At 52.9% G+C, this 20,901-nt stretch overlaps 1 protein-coding gene across 2 annotated transcripts in view; it reads right to left on the minus strand.

Moving 5' to 3' along the window:
• Positions 1-9,082: 9,082 nt before the first annotated feature.
• The window catches only part of PBX1 (PBX homeobox 1), a 127,305-nt gene continuing 115,486 nt past the window's right edge, over positions 9,083-20,901 (minus strand). The window contains exons 8-9 of one of the 2 annotated variants that reach the window (XM_033067448.2): positions 19,802-19,891; positions 9,083-13,478 (exon numbers count right to left, since the gene is read on the minus strand). In XM_033067448.2, coding sequence (XP_032923339.1) covers positions 13,386-13,478; positions 19,802-19,891 — 183 coding nt within the window. In that variant the 3' untranslated portion in view covers positions 9,083-13,385. The remainder of the gene's footprint in view (positions 13,479-19,801; positions 19,892-20,901) is intronic. The other variant, XM_033067449.1, reaches the window with a different exon arrangement.

The following is a 20,901-nucleotide window of genomic DNA, read 5'->3' on the forward strand; positions in this document are numbered from 1 at the left end:
AAAATGATTCGCGCAGACATCGCTCTGTCCAGCCGAATAACGTCAAGGGCGGCAGCGGGAGCGGGGAGCGCTCGCCCGGGCAGGGTGGGCTCGGCATGGGGACCCTGCTGGGGGGAAAACCTGGCTGGGGGCTGGAGGGGCCCCGCTGCGGGTGTTTGCGGGCTGTTTTGGGTGGGATGCGGGCCGGGCAGCTCGGCACCGGGATGCTCCCCCCGCCGCGGAGCGCCGGGCGCTGCCCGCGGTCCCAGCTGGCGTGGCAAGGGACACAGCTGCGCTCTGCAAGGGCACCGCGGCCCTGCCGGCCACCCCCGGCAGCGGGGCACGGCCCCACCGAGGGCCTGGCACCCGCTCCGTGCCCTCCCCTGCGGCGGCGGGGACCGGGATGCTGCGGTGCCGCCCGGCTCGGTGTCCCCCGGTGTCCCCACGGTGTCCCCACGGTGTCCCCGCTCCTCGGCCCTGCCTTGCCGGCCTGCCCCAAGCACTGAGCACCTTCTCCCAGGTCGGGGCGCTCTCCCTCCCTTTTTTGGGAGCCCAAGCCTGCCCCCCAAAAGCATTTTAGGGTGTCCTTCTGCCTCGCTCCAGAGCGCAGACACGCCGGCTGGGGCATCCGCACCTCTGCGCCCACTTTTTCCTCTCCTTTGGCATCGCTCCATCCCAAAAGATGGAAACCGATGGGGAGGGAACATGGGGGCAAACCTCCCCTCCGAAAGAGCCCCCCAGCGTGGCTGGCTTGGGCTGGGGTTTGAAGAGCACTTTGTGCAAAAGATTCCGGTCGCTTTTGGGCATAGCAGGAAGGAGGGAGAACAGCTTTATCCGAGCCGTTAATGAAACGTCATTTGCAATTCGCTTCCATCGCTGTCACGTGGCGGATCTGCAGCACCCCCGGGTGGCACCGGCTCGCACAGAGGGGTGCTGCTCTGGAGAGGGTTTTGGGAAGGGGGGACACGCACAAAAGCATCAAAACACGACCGTCCCTTCCCCAGAGCTCGGGGGCTCTGTTTGCCGTGGGTGCTGTGGCCAGGTGAGGTGGCTCAGCAGAGACCTGGCACAGGAACACACCTTTCCTGTCGGGTCTGGCCCCAGAAATATCTCCGGATTTTGTTTTCCCACTCACCGCATATCTCTGTCCCTCACATTTCTCATGGGCAGTCAGCAGGGTCCAGCTGCCTTCTCGACCCCCGCAGGGCTCAGTGATGCAGCTCAGATCCTCTTTTCCACCCTTCCCCCTCTACCTGCCCCCTCTCCTCTCCTCCACCCCTTCCCAATTTCTGAGTGATCCTCTGCAGTCGTGAGCAGGTTTAACTAATCTTTCTGTCAGTGGGGTACTTTATGGAAATTGAAAACTAATTAACGTTCATCTCAGCAGCTAATCGCACAAAAGCCCCACTGCCTGGGCCTCCCTGGTCTTAAAATAATGACGGCACAGGAGCAGGGAATATCTTGATGAAGCCCACCAGGATGGGATGCTCCCGAGCACAGAGCATTCGGGATGGCCCTGAAAAACCCACAGCCAGGGATGGGTCACCTTCTGCTTGCACTGGACCCGGCTCCTGAATCCATGTGGCCCATCCCACAGCCCTTCCCTCTGCCTACCTCGACCCAAGAGGTGAGCAAAGGGTATTCCGGGGAAGTTTGGGCAGAGGGGTGGTGTGGGGCTGGGAGGGCGATGGGGACGTGTGGTCAGAGCTGCTCCCGCCCGCAGTGACTCACTCGGCTTTAATTGCTCCCTGAAGTGGCGGGCTGCTGGCGGCACCGCATCAGAGATGTCACGTTATAGTCATGCGTGAAGAGCTAATGGTCAAGGGTGACACCACCAACAAAACATCCTCGGGGAAGCTGTCACTGATGGGCAGGATCAAAGGGCAGGGGGAGCGGCCGAGGCTTGGAGAGGCAGGTGCCCGGCACAGGGTGGTGGCGGCGCTCCTGGGCTTTGTGGCCAGCAAATCACCCTGCCACAGCGGGGACAGCGCAGGCAGGGCTCAGCTGAGGGTGCTGCTCCATCTCAGAAAGCCCAAGCCCCGGAGAGGATTTCCCTTGGCTTTGAAGGTTTGCTCTGGCATGGGTTGGGCGTCATCAGAGTGGGGTCAGCTCTGCAGTCCCCTGTGCCAAAGGGAGGCAGCCCAGGTGTGACAAACCAGGACGGGAGGGTGGATCTTGGATGTGCAACCATGGGGGTACCAGCCTGTCCCTTTGTGTGTCTGTACCCTGCCAGGATGCTGCTGGGCACCGGGGAAGGGAAGGGGAGACCCCAACCTCACCAGTCCGAGAGATTAGGTGGTTTGGCATGGTGGGGTTGATTTTTGGGTGCTGCCAACAGCACAGGCCCCAGCACCCCCCTCTGCTGACTGCTCCACACCAAGAGTGGCCGGGTGCAAGGTGCCCTTTCCTGCTGCTCCTGTCCCCAGGGGCCACAGCAGGGAACAGGCTGCTCCTCTGCTTTGCAGCAGCGCCAGCGTGGTCCTGGTTTGCATTTGGCTCTGTGCTGCAGTTTCCTGCTGCTCTCCCCGCGGGATGGGGCATCAGCTCCCTGCCCTGCAGCACCAGCAGTGGGGCAGAAGGCTGAGCGAGGTGGTCAGGCTGCTGCAGCACACGGAGCAGCAGACCTGGCCGCAGCCATCCCGCCGGGAAGCGCAGCCGGGGAGGAAGAGTTATTGCTGCAGTCACACACCAGCTATTACCTCCCAACAAAAGGCAGCGTCTGCACAGCCGGGAGAGAGCCCGAGGACAGGGACAGCCCGGCTGACCTTCACAGGACGTGCAGCAGACAGGCCAGAGCCCTGATGTCCCCAGACAGGTACGCCTGCAGGCGCCCCTGCACCTGGCCAGCGCAGCGCAGCCTCCCGGGATGCTCCCCGCCAGCCTTCAGCCGCTATCAGCTTCAAAGTCTCCTCGGCAGCCCCCGGCCCGGGTGGGTTTTTATCCTCCCAGCACGTGTCAAGCTTTCAGGTCTCTGCAAGGAGACAAAGGCGATGCTGTGCGGCGCTGAGCTGCTGGGAGGTGCCAGTGCCCAGGCTGGTGTTGGAGTTTGGATAAATCCCTGCAAACATCGCTTTCCAGGCCCTGCCTGGCAGCCAGAGCTCAGCGAGGAGCCTGCTTGTAGTAACTAGGGATGGAGACTGAGGTGGTGGCACTAAAGACACAGGGGGCTGAGCTGGGGGTCTCAGCCTTGACACGGCTGTATCACAGAACCATGGAATGGCTTGGGCTGGAAGGGGCTTTAAAGATCACCTGGCTCCAATATCCCTGCCGTGAGCAGGGACACCTTCTACTAGACCAGGTGGCTCCAGCTCCCATCCAGTTTGGTTGTGAACACTTCCAGGGATGGGGCAGTCACAGCTTCTCTGGGCAACCTGTGCCAGGGCCTCAGCACCCTCACAGGGAAGAGTTTTTTCCTAATATCTGATTGAAACCTGTCAGTTTGAAACCTCCTATCACTAAGGACAAGAGCTATCCCTGGAGCCTGAAGCACCAACAGGAGCAGCAGCAGCTCTGGAACACTGGGACCCAAGGGTGATGTCCTTGTGCTGCCTCTTGCCCTGGGAGTGAAGACTTTTGAGGGAATCCTCATGCTCTGGTGAGAAACCACCTAGCAGACAAGCAGAAATTACCTCCTAGCTTGGCTTCTGCTCTCTGTGTTTAACCTGGCCCAAATTCACCTTGGGGATGTGCTGGGGGTGTCAGCAAGGGCAGGGGAAGCCTCATCAGCCCCATGTTCAGCTCCCCACAGAGTGCTGGAGAGGAGTAAGTGGCCAGGACTGAATGAAGGGGAGGGGCTGTTTGTGTCAGTAAATGTCAGAAAGCAAAAAACAAGCAGGACTTTAGAGCCAATTAAGTTTGTATAATGTGGGGGAAGTGCTGGTTAAAGGCAGGGCAGCAGCTGAGCTGTATATCCATTTATTTCAAGGCAGTTTTCCATGGGAGCAGAGTACATGCATGTCATTAGCACCAAATATCTCTAATAGGGCTGTCTCCACTAATAAGCAAAAAAAAAAGTTTAATTATTTTGTTTTTCATTGAGCCAGGGTGACTCCTTGAATGCCTTTTCCTCCAACTGGGAGGAAAATGTGTCATGAGACACGGGTACAAACGTGGGAAGGTGGGAAGGGACAGCATGGCTGGATTGTCCCATGCAGGGAAGTGCCACCAAGCTGAGGGTGACCCCAGAGGCTGCAATGTCTGCCAGTGCTGACCTGGTGGGGAGGAGCTGCAGAAGCACTTTGTGAAGCCCAGGCTCTGTTGGAAGCATCAGAACAGCGTTGTGACATCCAGAGGGAGGTGTCAGATCCACCCTGGGACACACACGGACATCATCCCTCACTGCCTGTAAAGAGGGGGATGGAGGAACCAGACTGAGGTGAAGGAGGCTGCAGGTTGTGCCTGTCCCTCCTCATTTCCCGCTGTGCATGACCAAAAAGGCTCAGCCACAGCCTTCCCACGCTCTTTATGTTCCTTCCATCAAATGTTTCCTCTGGAGGCTGCGGCAGGGCTTGTCCCACGCCAGCCTGCACTGCTGCAGAGCACCAGGGCTGTGACATGCACGGAAGGGAGAGTGGCCCCAAGGGTGACACTGGGACTGGCCACACTCAGCACCCAGAGCTGCTCCACGGGGGCAGCTCCTCCAGGGTTTTCCCTCCTGTACTTCCAAGCACAGAACTCATCCCCTGGCCTCGCCAGAAGAGATCCCACAGGCTCATCGATCCAAATCTGCCCCAATCCACAAGGATGGGTATAAATAAATCACAGAGATGGTTCTGTTCGTGCCTCCTGTTGGATCCAGGGCCCTTCAGCACAGCAGACTTTCGGAAGAGGGGTTGATCTGTCAGACCCCCCCCGCCTTGGGAGCCCACACCGAGCCCAGGCTGCCCTCACAAACCTCTCAGTCTCAGGTTAATTAATTGCCATCAAATAACCTGCGTGGCCACAGCTGGAGCAGCAGCTTCACCTTCAGCCTGGCCCATCCCTGCGGTGCCAGGCTCCCAAATACAGCCCTGGGGGGATGGGAGAGGAGGGGTCTCACTGGGAGAGGAGATCTTCATAGGATGGGAGGTTCAATAGGAAAGGGGATCTCGGTAAGGAGAAGAGTCTTGATAGAGACTCAACCTTGATAGAGGTGGGTGTTGATAGGAGAGAGGGATCTCAGTGGGGGCATCTCAGTCAGAGAGAGGGGTCTGATAGGGTCTCGCTAGCAGGGCCCCTGATGTTCAGCTGGGAAAGGTGTTCCACGCAGCACCTGCAAAGGACGAGTTCTGGGGCTGCTCCATGGGATGTACCCACTTATCGCCCCAGCCAGGCTCTGGAATTGCTGCAAACCACACACACCGACCCGAGGAACTGGAATTCCAGGTGTTTTACCTCACCTCCCCATGGCCCCGGGGTTTGCAGGGGTGGGGACCGTCCCCGAGGTGTCCCTTCCAGCGGGGCTCGCCGGGAGAGGCTGGCAGGCAGGAAAAAAACCCGGGATGTGCTGGAACAGATGCTTCTGCACCATAATAAAAGGTTAAATATTTTAATAAGCATTAGCCACATGTTGAAGGTAAAACGAGCTGCTTGCTTTCATTCTTCCCCGCACCTCCCCCGTTTTTGTTGGTTTTTTTTTTTTTTTTTTTTTTTTTTTGTATGTAAATGAACTGGAAGCTTATTAACGAGATGAGAGGCTGGAGCCTAATTAGCAGCAGGACAAGGGAGCTGCGCTGGAGCTGAGTCAGCGAGCGGTGCCTGCCAAACCGCCTCCAAAACCACGAGAATTTTAGCAAAACCCACATGGTTTTGGAAGGGTCGGGGGAGATGAGCTTCAGTTTGGGGTGTTGTCTGGACACGGCCCTCCTGGGTCCCCCCAGAGCCACCGTCCTGGCTTTATTCTCCGTGCCGGGTGCGCTGCAGCTGGGGCTGTGCAGTTTCCGAGGTCCATGGAATATTTGGGGGCAGTGCCACCGAGCCGGGATGGAGCAGGACCGAGGTGTCTGTGCCAGGGCGCTGGGCTGCTTCAGCCCCTGCGGAATTTGTTTTAGGGACTATTTGCTTCTGATCATGTCTCTTTCCTTTGCGTTCTAAATAATCATTTTCCCCACAAAACACTGGGAAGAAAACAAAGGGGGAAAAAAATTTCCCCCCCCCTTCCCCCCCAATAAACACAACAAAAATCAGGGAAACTTTCTTTTAAAATTCTCTTTCTTTTCTCCTATCCTTTTTCTCTGCTCTGGAGGCTCCTGGAAGCAGAGGAAAGACCAGGGGCACTCGGGGTGAGCCAATAAACCCCTCCTGTAATTTGCACCTTCGGAAGGAGCCGGCAGCCGTGCGGCCCCAGCCCTCATTTGCATTTTTAATTAGCTGGGCTCTCCCTGCGCCCCTCAGCTGCCCTGCCTGGGGTCAGCCGCGGCTGCAGGCGACGGGATTGGGGCTGGATGAAGAATTTTGGTGGCCCAGAGGATGAGCGAGCTGGGAAGGCAGTGATGACATTCCTTTTTTTTTTTTTTTTTTTCCTCCCCGTTTTTTGATATATTTTTCTTCTGCTCCAGCTCGGTCCAGCCCTGCCTTTGTGCCATCCATCTGTCCCCTCCTCTGGGTTTCCTCCTCGCCGTTCTCCCCCTCTCCCATCATCGAGCACCTCCTCACATCCCTATCCCTGGGCTCCCTCTTCCCACGCAACCCCCGGCACTGCCAGCACACCGAGAGATGCCACAATTCCCCCGTAAAGCTGTTAAAACTCTACCTCATTAGCAATAATTAAAAGGTGCAGCACACATTCTCAACAGCCCATGCCCGGGGGGCGGGATATTTTTATTTTATTTTTTATTTATTTTATTTTAAATTTTATTTTAAATGTTATTTTATATTTTATTTTATATTTTAGTTTTTAAATTTTATTTTTTATTTTTAATTTATTCTCTTTTTATTCTATTCTTATTTTATTCAATTTTTTCTATTTTATTCTATTTTTATTCTGTTTTATTCTATTCTGTTTTATTCTACCCTATTTTATTCTATTATTTTAATTTTATTATTTTGGTTTGGGTTTTATTTTGTTGAATTTAAATTTACCTTTTATTCATTTCCTATTACCTGTATTTTTAAAAATATTATCGTATCTTTTATTGTTTTATTTTACTGTGTTGTGGTTTTATTTAATTTCATTTCATTTTATTAAACTTTTAAAATGTAATTTTATTTTTTAGGCTCCCCTGGGTGGTGGCAGAGCAGGGACGTGGGGACCGAGCAGGGTGGGGGGGCCGCCTGCATCCAAGGCACAATAAAATATTTTACTACAAAGCAGAATTACTCCAAAGACTGATGGGCTGACTTGTGAGACCCACTCACATTTATGGAGGTCGTAAGTTATAGACTCCCGGTGAACTGGAGGAAAACATAACCCTGGCCTTTTATAGGCGAAACTTCTGCCGTATATTAAATTCTGCTGCCAGCGGACGGGGCTTTACTGCCAAGTGTAACTTTAACACCTCCAGCCCTGGGTTGGGAGGGAAGGATTATTAATGATGTGGGTGTGGGTCCCCAGCCTGCTCTGTTCGCCACCGAGCCACCGCTGGCTGCTCTCCTGGAGCCTCCTGGAGCTCCTGCTGCGAGAATTTCCTGGGGCTCGGTGCTGCCCTGCCTTTTTCCAACCCCACCGCAATTTTGGGTCTAAAATATTGCAGTGCGAAAGGGAAAAGTGCAGGAGCTGCACCTCGGGGTTTGTTGAACTTGGTTGCCCGAAACCAGGGAAATAGAGGGGAAAAAAAATAAAATCCGAGGGATGCAGAGAGGAGGATGAAGATGGCATCCATGGCACCTGATGAGGCACATTTTGGTATTTGTGGTTTCCCTTTCATGCACGAGCAGCCAGCGAGGGGGAGCAGAGGGAGAAGCGAGGATGCTGCACCAGCCTGGCTGCAGGATGCGCTCTTTTGTTCCCCCACCCTAAAGGATTTGTGCCAGAACCCCCAGCCCCAAAAGCACCCGCGCATCCCCTCCCACCCGGCTGGGGCCCGGCGAGACTTAACATTTGTGTGTTTGGAGCCGGGCTGAGCGTTTATGAGAAGGGAACAGCTGGGAGCAGGCTGATATTTAAACTGGTATTAGGAGAGCGGCGGCGGAGGGAGATAATTCCTGGGATAACTCCGGGGAGCTCCGGGGGCTCTGCCGGAGAGCGATACAGTTAATTTGCAGCCGGAGCTGGAGGCTGGCCCGAGCTGATATTGCCGTGTTATTTAGAAGAGAAAGGTCAGGCTGGAGATTGAATAATCATTGACAAGAAATCCATGGCAGCTCCAGCATCCAGCCCCGCGCTGCCTTTCCCCGGGGATTCTTCCCCAGGGGATTCTTCCCGTCCGCTCGGGGTGCCAGAGGTGTTGGTGGCACACATCCAGCTTTTCTCCAGCCTGGGGGTTCGGGAATCACGGCCACCCCCTCCAGCCGCCCCCTATTCTATCGGAAATCTCCAGGGACAAGGCAGAGCTGTCCTGGTTTTCGTCCTACGCACGGGCTCTTTTTAAACTGTAAATTATTTTGAAATTTAAAATTACTTCTTTTTCCTCCCAGAAACGTTTTCATTTCTCCCCCCCCCCCCTTTTATTTTTTTAATCTAAGCCCCCCGCCCCAGGGAAACAGCAGAGGTTATCCAGGCTTCCCCTACTCCCCAGTCCTGCCCCAGACCTTTGTGTGATAAAGAAAATCTCCTTTCTAGGTTTTTTTTTTTTGGAAAGCAGTGCACTTAGCAAGTCTGAAAAAGCAGTAAAAGGTTGCATTGGTTAGTTTTGTTGTTGTTGTTGTTTTTGTTGGTTGTTTATTTTTTTTAATGGACAGATCTACATGAATTTGCCTCCTTCTGCCCAGGGAAACTGAGGCATGGGGGAAGCAGCAGGGATGCAGTGCCTCAGGCAGAATCCCAAATCCCATCCCTCTGGCTCACAGCATCCCAGCATCAGGGTATTTATTGCCTTTGTTCACCCCCACCTCTGCACCCCAAACCCTTCCTGCCCCCTGTAGCTCATGAGGAATCCCCCAGAGTATCTAATTTTCTTCTTTTTCCTCCCCAAAAAATACACCAGGTTTGGTTTCAGGTTTTTTTTTTGATTTTTTTTTTTTTTTTTTTTGCAACAAAAGAAACTATTTATTTGGAATATGCATTACCAGTACAAATCAGGAAACTGTAAAACCTACACCTTGTTAGTATCGTCATAGAACATAAAAGTTTCAATTGGGATCAGAAAGACAGAGGCCTTTTTTTTTCTTTACAGAAGCAGAAAAAGCTTAAAGTTTCAAAACCAGGTTGGAACAGAGAGTCTTTTTTTTTCCTTTTTTTGAGGGTTTTTCTTTTTTTTTTTCTTTTTTTTTCTTTTTTTTTTTTTATATGTGGAATCCATTAGGAAGAGAGAAAAAAAAAGATGGGGAGAAAAAAAATAGAAAAGAAAAAGCAACTCCAAACTGGATCACCTTTACAAGGGATAGAAAGGGCTTTGCAAGAACAAAAAAAGCAAACCGACAAAACCAACCCCCCAGGCAATGTCTGATTTACATCCTCTTAATAATAATAAAATAATAATAATAATAAAGGTGTACGAAAACAAAAGGACTCCAGGAAACCTTGGGATTAAAAGTAACACCCCAAACCCTAAACCTTTTTCAGTGATGTGAAAAGCTCAGGTTTTTTTTTTTTGGGAGGAGTAGGAAAATGTTTTAGGAGAAAACTGGAGATGCCAACCAGCACCTTCCTCAGTGCTTCTCTTTGAACCCCACTGTGCAGCCACTGGGATTTGGGGCTGGATTTGGGGACATTTTGGCCATGTCTTATCTCAGCACAGATGCTGGTGGGGCCAGGCTGCGAGACCTCATCTTCATCCTTGGGCAGGATGAGGTTGGAATGTTCCTTCCTCCAGATCGCTCAAGTTTTGGGGATTCAGGGAAGAGAACCAACCATCTACACATTTTGGGAAGGATTCCTGCCCTTTCACCACTTCCAGGCAGCTCAGCAACACCCCCAGAACGGAGACCCACAGGGGCTCAGACTTGACTCCCCATCTCCTCCCCAAAACCTCTCGGGAATTCCGTCCCTTTTCAGAGACAAAATCCCAGTGCTCAGCCCCAGGGCAGCCACACCAGGATCTTCAGGAGCTGGGATCTGAAAGGAGTGAGGAGAAACACTCCCTCCAAAAACACCACCCTCACTTTTCACATCACTCTGGTCACAGCTCAAAAAGCGCAGGGGAAGTGGCAAGGCCATCGTCTCGGACAGGTCAAAATAAACTCATCATCATCATCATTATCATCATCATTATCATCAAAGCCCCCTCCCCCCATCCCAAATAATGCCAAAAAAAAAAAAAAAAAAAAAGGTTCATTTCTGGGTCTCAACGTTAAGAAACATAAAGTGTTAGACTGTACCTATTAATGCTCACTATTCCAACCATTTTTTTTCTTTTTAAAGTTTTACAAAATGAATTACCGTCACTTTTTAAACATTGTGTAAGAAGAAATGAGTGTGCACAACTCTACACTTTTCTAGCATTCTTGAACTAATTCACAAATGCGAGAAAATGGAAAAAAAACCAAACCATGGGAAAAAACAAACAAACAAAAAAAAGGAGGATGAATGTAGGTAGTTTGATGTTATAAACTATACAGGAATGAAGCGCTTGTTGCCACAGAAAGAACAGGGATGGGACCTTCCCCCTGTTCAATTTTGCGTGCTAAGAGGGTCATTTTTTATTCTTTTATTATAAACACTATTAAATTCCGACTGCGTTTTTGGTTTTTTTTTCTCCTTTATCTGAATATACAAGAACATTCATTATCAAATGTTCGTTATCATCAATACTACAAAGAACGAGACACAAATCGCAAGAAACAATGGAAAATGTTAATAAAGCTGAAAGAATCGTCGAGTTTTTTTTTGTGATTTTTTTTTCATTTTTATTTTTTTTGAGTTTCTGCAGGTTTTTTTTTTTTGTTTGTGTTTTTTTTGTGGTTTTTTTGTTTTGTTTTGTTTTTTTGGTATCGAAGTCAGGTTTTTCTGGGCAGAAAAGAAAAATAATAATTAAAAAAAAAGAAGAAAAAAAAGGAAAAAAAAACCCCACAACACTCTGGGGCTGGAACAGGGGAGGAGAACGGGGAGGAGAAACAAAACTCAAAAATTAAAAAAAAAAAACCAAGCAAAAGAAAAGGCAAGCAAGCAGCTACGCCAACACAAACTGGAGGGACCAACTGGGGAACCCAGGAGGGGATTTGCAAAGTACCGTGGAGGAGCAGGGAGCGAGGGCCCAGCCTGGCCAGGGGAACAGGCAGGAGGAGCAGCAGGGCAGGGTAGGGCAGCCCCAGCATGGCTGGCTCCAGCACGCCGTGGTTTCGGCTCATTCCCGCTTGGATTCCAAGAGGGATGGTGCCATTCCTGCAGGCATGGCTCAGGAGAACAGGCCTGACCCAGTCCTGTGTCCCTGGAACGCTTGGCCAGAACAGGTTCATGTACAACAAGCTGGAAGTGGACAAAAGGCAGCGCTGAGGGAGGCCACGGGAAGAGGAGGAGGAGAGTGGGAAGGTGCAGAGCTGGGGAAGGTGGGCAGCACCTCCCGACTGTCCTTGAGGGAAAACAGCCTTAACACACAGCTGGGAGCAGCCCATGGCCCCTCACGTCACATCCTGCTCTGCCACAGGGTCCCCACTCCTGGCACGGATGTGTCACTGCTGGACGGGACTGTGCTGCAAGGTGCTTCGGCTGTGGGCACACACACTGTGCCCTGCTATTTCTTTACAGCAGAAGGGTGGAAATAATTTTGGTAGAGCTCTAATTTTAATTGGTTTCTGCTTAATGCTGCTCTACACTGGCAGTTCCCATCCTGAGACGAGCATGAGCAGGGTGGGCACAGACATTCAACAGCGTAGGGCATTGATCCCAAGGAGTCCTGGGATCCACCACGAGGTGCCAGACATCCTGCACCCACACCAGTCCCACACCCAGGGTCTTGCTGCAGGCTGGCTCAGCCTCCTCGTGCCCACGGAAAGAACCGATGGCCAGGAGTCCCACCCTGGCACGAAGCTCAGCCTGCTGCCCAGGGAAACTGGTGCTGCCTCTTCCTGCTCTTCCACGAAAGCCACGTCCTCCCAGCACCAGCCTGAAGGTGCAGGATGAAGCCTTGCCTGCCAGCCACCACTGCTTGTCCCAACAGTGGACCAGAAAAGCTGGGCAGAAAGTCCCATGAGTTCTTCCATGGCCACTGCCCAGGTGACTCCTGGGGTGAAACCAGCAGCTTCAGCACACAGACATCCCCCAGTGGGGCAGCCACCCGTCCTACAGAGCAAACCTGTGGGATGAAGCACTACCAGAAACACCCAAGACACCCCAGTGCTTCCAGCCCTTGGCATTCCTCTGCCCATCCCTCACTGCTGGCTTGGCAGGGCTTTGGGAATGCAGGGGTGGCACAAACCTCTGCGGGTCCTACCTGAACTGGGGAACCCAGCTCCTCCTGGAAACAGGAGCCAACACCCCTGTTGTTGTGACACTGCCCTGAGCAGGAGAACTCCACCACCAGCCTCTCTGGGTGCTGTGAGAGAAGTGCTGGTGTCCCATCAGCCGTCCATGCCTGATCCCACAAAGCTCCGTGGACGTGTCAGCACCTCTGTTACCAGTGATGGCCGCTTCTCACCTGCCTCTGCCTCCCTTCCTTCCCTCCTCTTCTACCCTCCAGCAACAGGCAGGCAGCACAGCAGGGTTTCATGGCTCATCCAGATCACAGCAGCCAGCGGGAGGGATGCTTGGCCGAGTAGGGCTGGCACTGGGAAGTTTCCCAGGGGCTGGGAATGGGAATGGTACCTTTTGGGAAGCGAGGGGGAGCACAGTGGCTCCTTCTACGTGCACGGGGGCTGTGCCACCTGCCCTGTCCCTGCAGCACCCGAGGGATGTGCGGAGACCAGGCGGGAGCAGATTCCCTGCAGTGGCAATTCCCTACGGAGAGGTAGCGTGAAAGGAAGGGGGGCAGGGGGCTGCCTGCTAGCGAGGGAGTGAGACGTGACTGAGGTACAATTGTAGCTCCTCAAAAAGACACCCAGCATGAGGCTGTACACTGCTCTGGGGTCGGCTTGTGTGGTGGTGGATTTTTGCTTTTCCTCCTTAAAATCCTTCTACCTTGGGTGGGAAGTGAGATGGGGAAGGGAGTGGTGTTGTGGGGGTGGCGGGGAGGGGGAGAGCGGCTTCTACCCAGAAAAGAAAGGGAAGAGAGTATAAAGAAGTGTCCAGATTGGCTGAAAAAAGCATCCCGACGAAGAGAAGAGAAGAGAAGGAGTCTTCTTGTGTGTGCTGATTGGGTTCACCTCCAGTCTGACTGCTGCGGTGTTAGGAGAGGCCCCCTCCCCTCCCGCCCCCGCCGGGGCCGGCTCAGCCAGGGATGCAATTTGCTGGGAGATCAGTTGGAGGTATCAGAGTGAACGCTGCCAGGGCCTTCTGTGGGGGAGGTCACCGACGATGGGGTAGTAGCGTCTTGCCAACCTCCATTAGCCTGAAGGGAGGGACACGCACAGACATCAGTCAAGGCACACACAGCCCTAGCCAAGGCACCCATCCACCTCAGACCCCCCCGCTTCTCCCGCAGCTGGGACCGGTGTAGGAGGCAAAGATGTCCCCTCTGATCCCCCCATCCCACCCCAGACCACAGGACTCCATCGGTGATATAGGGCAGAAACATTTCTGTTGAAAACAGATTTTGATAAACTGCAAGTGCTTACAGAAAGTCCATCCCTTAAAAAAAAAAAAAAAATGTATTTCTCCAAAACTCCAAACTCTGGTTGTTTGGGGTTTTTTAACCCCTGGTTATGACCCTTCCTCATATGCAAGAAAGAAAATAGCAAACAGTCACTCCAGAACCAGCAGCCTGAATGTTACCTGGACCCAAGTGCTGTGAATGCGCAGAACAAACAATGGGTCCCGTGGAACTGCTGAGCTGTGCTGTGTCCCCCAGAAAAGCTCCACATCCCCACCTCATCGAGGGAAACCAAGCCACAGCACAACAGAGGTGCCACCACTATATCCCATCTGAGGGTTCATGCAGCAAACCATGGCAGACAACTTGTTTCTTCTCCTAAAAATGGATGCAGAGCCAAATTCTCCAGGCGCTCAGAGCCGAGCTACCGGAGGGCCCCGGCTGCCGCGGGCAGGAGCCGGCAGCGCACAGAAGCTGCTCCTCTGCGCCTGCCATCCCCTTCGGAGAGGAGCAGATGTCGCACCCAACCTCCTCTGCCTGCTCTGACATTGATTCAGTGCTTGGCTAATTAATCCTTCCCAAGCACTGCCCAAGCTCCAGTTGGCAGCAGTTGCTGTCCCGCTTTAGACAGGCGCAGGCTGCTTTGCCCACTCTGGCTGCCTGTCCCACTGCATCATCCAACGCTGGCCCTGCCAGCTGGGACCCTGCACGCCCCAGAGGGCTGAGGGTAGGAAAACTCCCCACCCCGAGGTGCTGCTGCCCAGCTCCTGCCTGCCTGAGAGGCTGCTGTGATGGGAGCAAAGAGCTGACAGGCACGAGAACACGTTCGAGGAGTCAGACCACACGCACAAAGCAAACAAGTCAAGAGGTGTGTGCACACCCCTTGCTGTGCTCTTCCATATGTGCATGGGGGTAGAGGGGTTCAGGCAACAGCAAGGAAAGCAGGAATCACGACCTCAGTTTGCTCACAGGTCAGCAAACCCCACTCTGCTCCACCTTGGGTACAAGTGTGACACCAGACGATGCACGAGCATCACCAGCCCCGTGTACCCCATATCCGCTGTCCCCACCAGCTGCCACCCACAGCCAGGCCCTGACCCACCATCTCTGTGCTCCAGAGATGCAATATCCACCCTTACACATCTTGGACTGCTGCAAGAGGCAGCAATTACTGTAGATTATCAGCCCGACAATGACAGGCCGCGTAAAGAGAGACACAGAGCCAACTCCGCCGCCCCGAGACTGGCATATTCAAGTACACTTAGGACATTAATAGCAATTTACGTGCCATCAGTGAGAGAGAACCACAATAGCTGTGCTGGCAGCCTCTTATTACCAAGCCTGTTATTTGTTGGAGTTACAAGCTATAATCACAACAGAAACTTTCAAAACCCTTATCTTCCGTGACGCACCAAATCTATTTCAGAGCCGTAATTGCTATGTCACCGGAGAGTTTGCTGCTTAATGCACTCAGATGCCATTTAGTGTTTGCAGGGTCGTTACGGCGAGCAGGAGGGGGGAGAGTGGCGGGGGCTGCATGGAGCAGGGCTCTGGCCCTATTGTGCTCAACTATTTTTAGCCAGGCTTTTGCCTGCCAGCCACAGAAGCAACCGAGCAGTGGCTCTGTGTTCAGCATCCTGCTCCCCAAAATCCTTGGAAGGTACTGCAGATTGGGAGTGAGCCTTCCTGTGCTTCAGGAATTTGTGTGGCTGAACACAACCTTGGTCTCATCCGGTGGGAAGTCAAGGGAATGCTGGGGAGAGGCCAGTGGGTCAACGGAAAGGAGGACCCAAGGTTGGCTGTGACAACTCGACACCATCCTTTGGTGTGGAAAAGTCCTCCATGAGGAGGCTGGGTCCTTCCCCAGGCAGAAGGCATGCAGGCACCATCCCCACTCATCCTGGAGTTCACTCCATCACTGTGTGGATCAAGGCACGTGTGGGATTCATCCAATTCCACCCAGATGGCTCTACCTCCTCCAAGCAAGGAGATCCCCCGGGGTTTGACTGTAGTAAATCACTTGGGATCTCACTCAAAGACAAGGGAGTCTTATGACCAGACTGCTGCTCCTTACAGAGCCCCTGCACACGGTTGTGACTTCTTCAGGAGGGGCAGATGCCAAAGACAGAGCAGTGGTCTCCAGGACATCTCTTCAGATGTCACCTTCTGGTGCCAAAGCACAGGCAAAGCCTTGGTGACTGTCCAAGTCCGGAGCCCCACCGGAAGATTGCTGAAGCAACTGGTTTTGGTGCCCATTTCCACAGGTCTCAGCATTTTTGTCACCTCCAGCAAGTCTGGCTGGCTTCCTGCCCGGGCCTCCTACATGGGGTTGGGAAATGACTTTCTGCCAGTGTTTAAAGGTGCCTTCTGCTTAGCACAGAGCCTCTCTCAGCACCCCACCTCCTGTGGCCAAATCCTGTCCCACCAACAATGGCACAGGGCATCAGGTCAGCCTCCAAACACACCAGGTGTGGCCAGTCTGACAGAGTAGCCTCAAAGCCTTTTCAGACCTCTGAGCTTTTAAGAGCTTTTATCAGGGCCTCCTTACAACATGCACTGAAGGTCTTATCACACACCAGAGAATCCAGCCTTGTCAGGCATCCCTTCCCAGGGGTCATGCCAGGCATCCCTGGCCATCAGCACACACCCAGGCATCCCTTATGGATGGAGCTTGTACACTGAAGCCCTGCCAGACCAACTTCCACACCCCAGCCAGTGGCCACGACCATGAATCAAAACTTGACTGTGATGGTGAACTGCAGCTGGCTGAGGAACAGAGCAACAACTTTTTTCCCAAGGCTCGACTTTTTTGAACAAAAGATCTCAGGTCAAGTAAGGGGCTCTCAGCTTCTTCCTGTACCAATCCTTGATGACAAGACTGGATCCAAAACCCCCTGTCACACCCTGCCACTGGCCACCACCATCCAGCTCACACACACAGCTCTGTGAATAGGCACAGGTCTGCATAGCAGCACTTCTAAAACAAAACCTTCACTCTCTGATAACTTTAAGAACAGCTCATCATTTTACACATTTAAATAATCTGTAAACTAAATGAAGTCCAAAACCAAATTTCTGGAAGGGCTTTATGATGACTATAGTTCACTCATTCATTAGCATATAGGGGAAGTAGAACACTTGGTGGATGTACAGTCATTGGGCAGTGGCAGCAAAAAGTAATGTTTTAGGGCAGGATCCTCCAGAGGACTGTGGCAATAAAGATGCAACTTCTATTGGAACCCAACAGAACCTGAGCTTTCCTAAATGCATTGAAATCCTTGGCCTTGGGAAACCTCCTGGATACACATGTGATCCCTGTGAACACTGTCCAGACAGCCCAGGCATTTAACAACTCTCACTGCATGGTGCAAAACCCTACAGCCTCATAGTCTGTCAAAAGGGGTGGCTCACACCCCAAACCTCCTGGAAAGAGGGGAGGGGAGGTCCCTGCTTCTTCTCAGTGTGACCCAAGGCTGGGTATTCTCAGGACAGCTTCTGTCTCCACCACCTCTCACTGTCAGAGCATCCCCATCCCTTGCTGGGACCGGCACTGTCCCCACCTGTGAAGGAGAAGGCTCTGCTCTCCCCCTGCCTCAGCCATGGCCCTGGGTCACAGTGTTGGCGCTGGTTGGGACACTGCCCATTATCCTGCTAACGATGCAGAACCCACTCCAGCCCTTCCTGCCCTGCGGAGCAGCCTGTCAGCCACAGCAGCAGAGCCACGCAGGGAGCTGGGCTCTGGGTAGATCCCTCCTCTCAGCTGTCACGACTTACACGCGTTTAAAAATTCATCCTCCACCAAGGAAGGCAAACCCCGAGCATTGTCTCCCCTGCCAAGGTTTCCAGCAGTGGAGCCGGGCAACCTGCCGCTGACTTCCCGGTGCTGACGGGCTCCAGGGATGACTTAACCTCAGCCCCGTGCAGACATCATTGTGACAGGGCTCTTGACTAGGTTTCGGCTCATCTCCTTCCAGCAGCTCATGGGGACGCCCGGGTGATGCGGGGACGGCAGATTTCTGTGTCACTATCAGCTTTGCTCCGCGTTCCGCTGCCCCTCCTCGGAATGAAAGGGTTCAGGGAAGCCTTTCCTGCCTGTTGGACAGAGTCACCCTGCCTGCACTGAGGAGTTTCCCAGCACCAATGCTTCCAAAGGGGCAGCCACACTTCAGGGTGGACAAATTGGGATCCATCAAAGGATCTTTCCGGATAGGAAGACATTAAGTTAGAATCAGGCTGAAGCACACTGAGTGGGATACAGGGGAAACAAACAGGCAATCCAGAAGGTGTTTCCTAAACTGTCTGCTCAGCTCTGGACTCCCTGCCTCATTCCCCATGTCTACTCAGCTTTATGGGGAATTGAGGAGTCACCCACACAACCTCTGCCAACCTGCCCCTCTCTTGACAGCATCCAAAATGGGTCAGTTTGGGCTCCTGCCCTCCCTGAAAACCAGTCTGAGAAGACATCAGATGCCAAACATGTCAGGTCCCTGTTTGGGATGCACAGAGGAACTGCCAAGCCCCTGCCACTCTCAGCTCACCAGTTCTCATTGCTACTCATGGGAACACCAGTTCTCCCACAGAGAACCACAGCCAGAAAACACCAACCCAGCTCTCCTTGTTCTATTCAGCTTTTGAGTTTTCACTCTCTCTTCCTTCTCCTCTTCCTGCCTCATAATCCCCAGCAGCAACCCTCCCCCTCCAAATTTTGGCTTAACCCAGCCCACTGTTATTTGCCAAGCCAACTGCAACTGTAATCAGCTCAGCCTCTTTCCTTGGGGGTATTTTAATTTATACAAAAGTATCATCTCTTATCATGATCAGCCTGCAATTCATTTACTCTCCAAGTATTAAAAAGCCAGAAAGGGAATAAATTCAGCGCATGGAGAAATTAATGCGGAACGATAGGCTCTTTCATGTGGCATTTCCAAGTGCCGTTTTTGCAAGGGGCTTATGTAATGAGACATAATTATCTGCACATGTTCAATTACATTACTTCACAAATCCTCCCTGCCTCTGCCTCCTGACGTCAAGCCGCCCACTAAGCCCCGGTGCCCGCGGGAGAGGGGAGCAGAGCCCCCCGTCCCAGGGCACCCCTCTCTGCATGCTGGTGGTGGCCGTCCTGCAAGGTGATCACAGGCCAGGTGACAAACGGCCCAGTGGGCTGGAGGGTGATGGGACTGGTTGTTGTACCGTGCTGGGTTGCAGGACCACCATCCCATCACCTCTCTGACCAGTTCAAGACCACCCTGTCCCAACCATCAGCGTCCCCACGTCCAGGGCCAGCTGCCTCCTCCTCTGTGCCACCCTGGACACCGCTGCCACCACCCACTCAGTGCTCACAGCCTCCTTTTCCAGGCTGCCCTCCTCTCCCAGCTTGCTGTCACCGCCGCTGAGATGGTGGACGATTGATCTGAGAAATGAAGTTGGATTGCTGTCCCGAATCTACACTGGGTTCTCCTTGTGTGTGTCTGATCGATTTCCCCCTGTGCGACACAGCTTGTCGCTACGAATTTTCATGCTAGTCAGAACCCGCCAGCGCACCCAAGAACAAGGAGAAGATGCTCCAGAGACCGCCCTCCCCCTCGCATCCTCCCCCAGCCCGCTTGGGCGAGGTTTCCTTGGGTTGACGTTGGTTGGCTTTGTGGCTTTTTTCCTCATTTACTCACAACCCCATCGCTGCCGCGCTCTCGGACGCCGGCCAGGGATGGGTTATTTTTATCCGGTCAGCTCCAGGATGGAGCCGCCAGGATGGAGGCACCTCTGGGCCGGGGCGTTGGTGGTGACATTCCCCACCGTGGTGACACGAGGTGTCACCTGTTTAGCAGCTCCTCCCGGCCGAGCGCGCGTGGCCGCAGGTGCCGGGCGAACGCTGATGGGCTGTGACAGTCCGAGACGCCAGCTGCCTGCACACTGCCTGCCCTGGTGCCACTTTTTTTGTGGGCAAAGCTCCGCCGCTGGCGTGACCGATACAGAAGCAATAAACTAGGTGACCGTAAAAGCAAAGACAAGTCCTACTAAGTGGCATTCTGAGCCCTATGGCTTTGAAATAATTGGTAGTGAGAGAACAAAAATGAAAAAAAACACCCAAAAGACCAGAACCCAAGCCTGTTTTTTTTTCTTACACTGATGCCCTGCGGACTATACATCTGACTTGCCGCGAGTCCGTCACTGTATCCTCCTGTCTGGCTGATAACATGGCGAAGGGTATCCACCTAAACAGACCAACAACAACAAAGACACAAATTAGAGGGAAGGAAAGGTTAGTGGCCAAAGCTGCTTCCGTTCATCTTTGGCAAGATAAAAGCAAACAAACAGTAATAGCAATAATCATGGCCATCATCATAATAAAAATTGTAATAAAAATAAAGGTATATATTTGAAGAGAGATAAAAGAGATCCGCAGTTGGTCTTGTGGAGAAAGATGAGCCAGAGGACCTCTCCTGCCTCCCTCACCATGCTCTGTCTACCCCAGCAGCCCAGTCACACTCTCCTTGGTCCCATGTCCTTTGACAAAAACAGCAGGGAGGGAGAACAGCGTGACAAGTGGGGGTGGCATCTCCTGGAGCACATCGTTGCAGCCATCTCCACCATGGTGCTCAACCTTCCTACCCCTACCCCTTCCACCCTTGACCCCAAGCACTGCTCATGGCAGCAGAAGATCTTTGGAGCTGGCTGAGCACCTTTACTGCAGAGGGCACAGAAAGGAAATATACCTACCATGGCAAAGGCACCAGCAGCTCTCCTCTGGGTGCCCCGTTCCTGTCCCTCACACCCCCAGCCCCAGCCCCAGAGGTGGCACACATGGTGAGCCCATGGATGATGTATGCTCCACGTGCAGCCTCACGGGGGAGCAGCCTCAGCTTTACAGAGCTCTCCTTGCCCAATGCAGAAGTGTCAGAGTGGCTTTCGTCTCTCAGCACAGAACAGAGCCTTGGATGCTAGGGAGGGGACTCATGGCATATCTGGACATCAGATGGGAGATCTGAGTGAGGTCGTGGCTATTTTAAATTCTTTCTTTTTGCCCAAGCATGGGTTGATGTTTCAGCAATGCTGATCAAAGCTCCCTTGCTCTCTCCTCCTGGGTAAGTACAGGGGTGGTGTGAATGCCTGTGCTTTGGGAGGTGGGGAGATGATCAAGGGTGTCTTTTAATTAAAAAAAAAAAAAACTAAAAAAAAAATTATCTATATATTTGAACATTTATTGCCTTTCAGCAGACACCTG

Source organism: Catharus ustulatus, chromosome 9, assembly GCF_009819885.2.
Source record: "Catharus ustulatus isolate bCatUst1 chromosome 9, bCatUst1.pri.v2, whole genome shotgun sequence".
Lineage (NCBI taxonomy): Eukaryota > Metazoa > Chordata > Aves > Passeriformes > Turdidae > Catharus > Catharus ustulatus.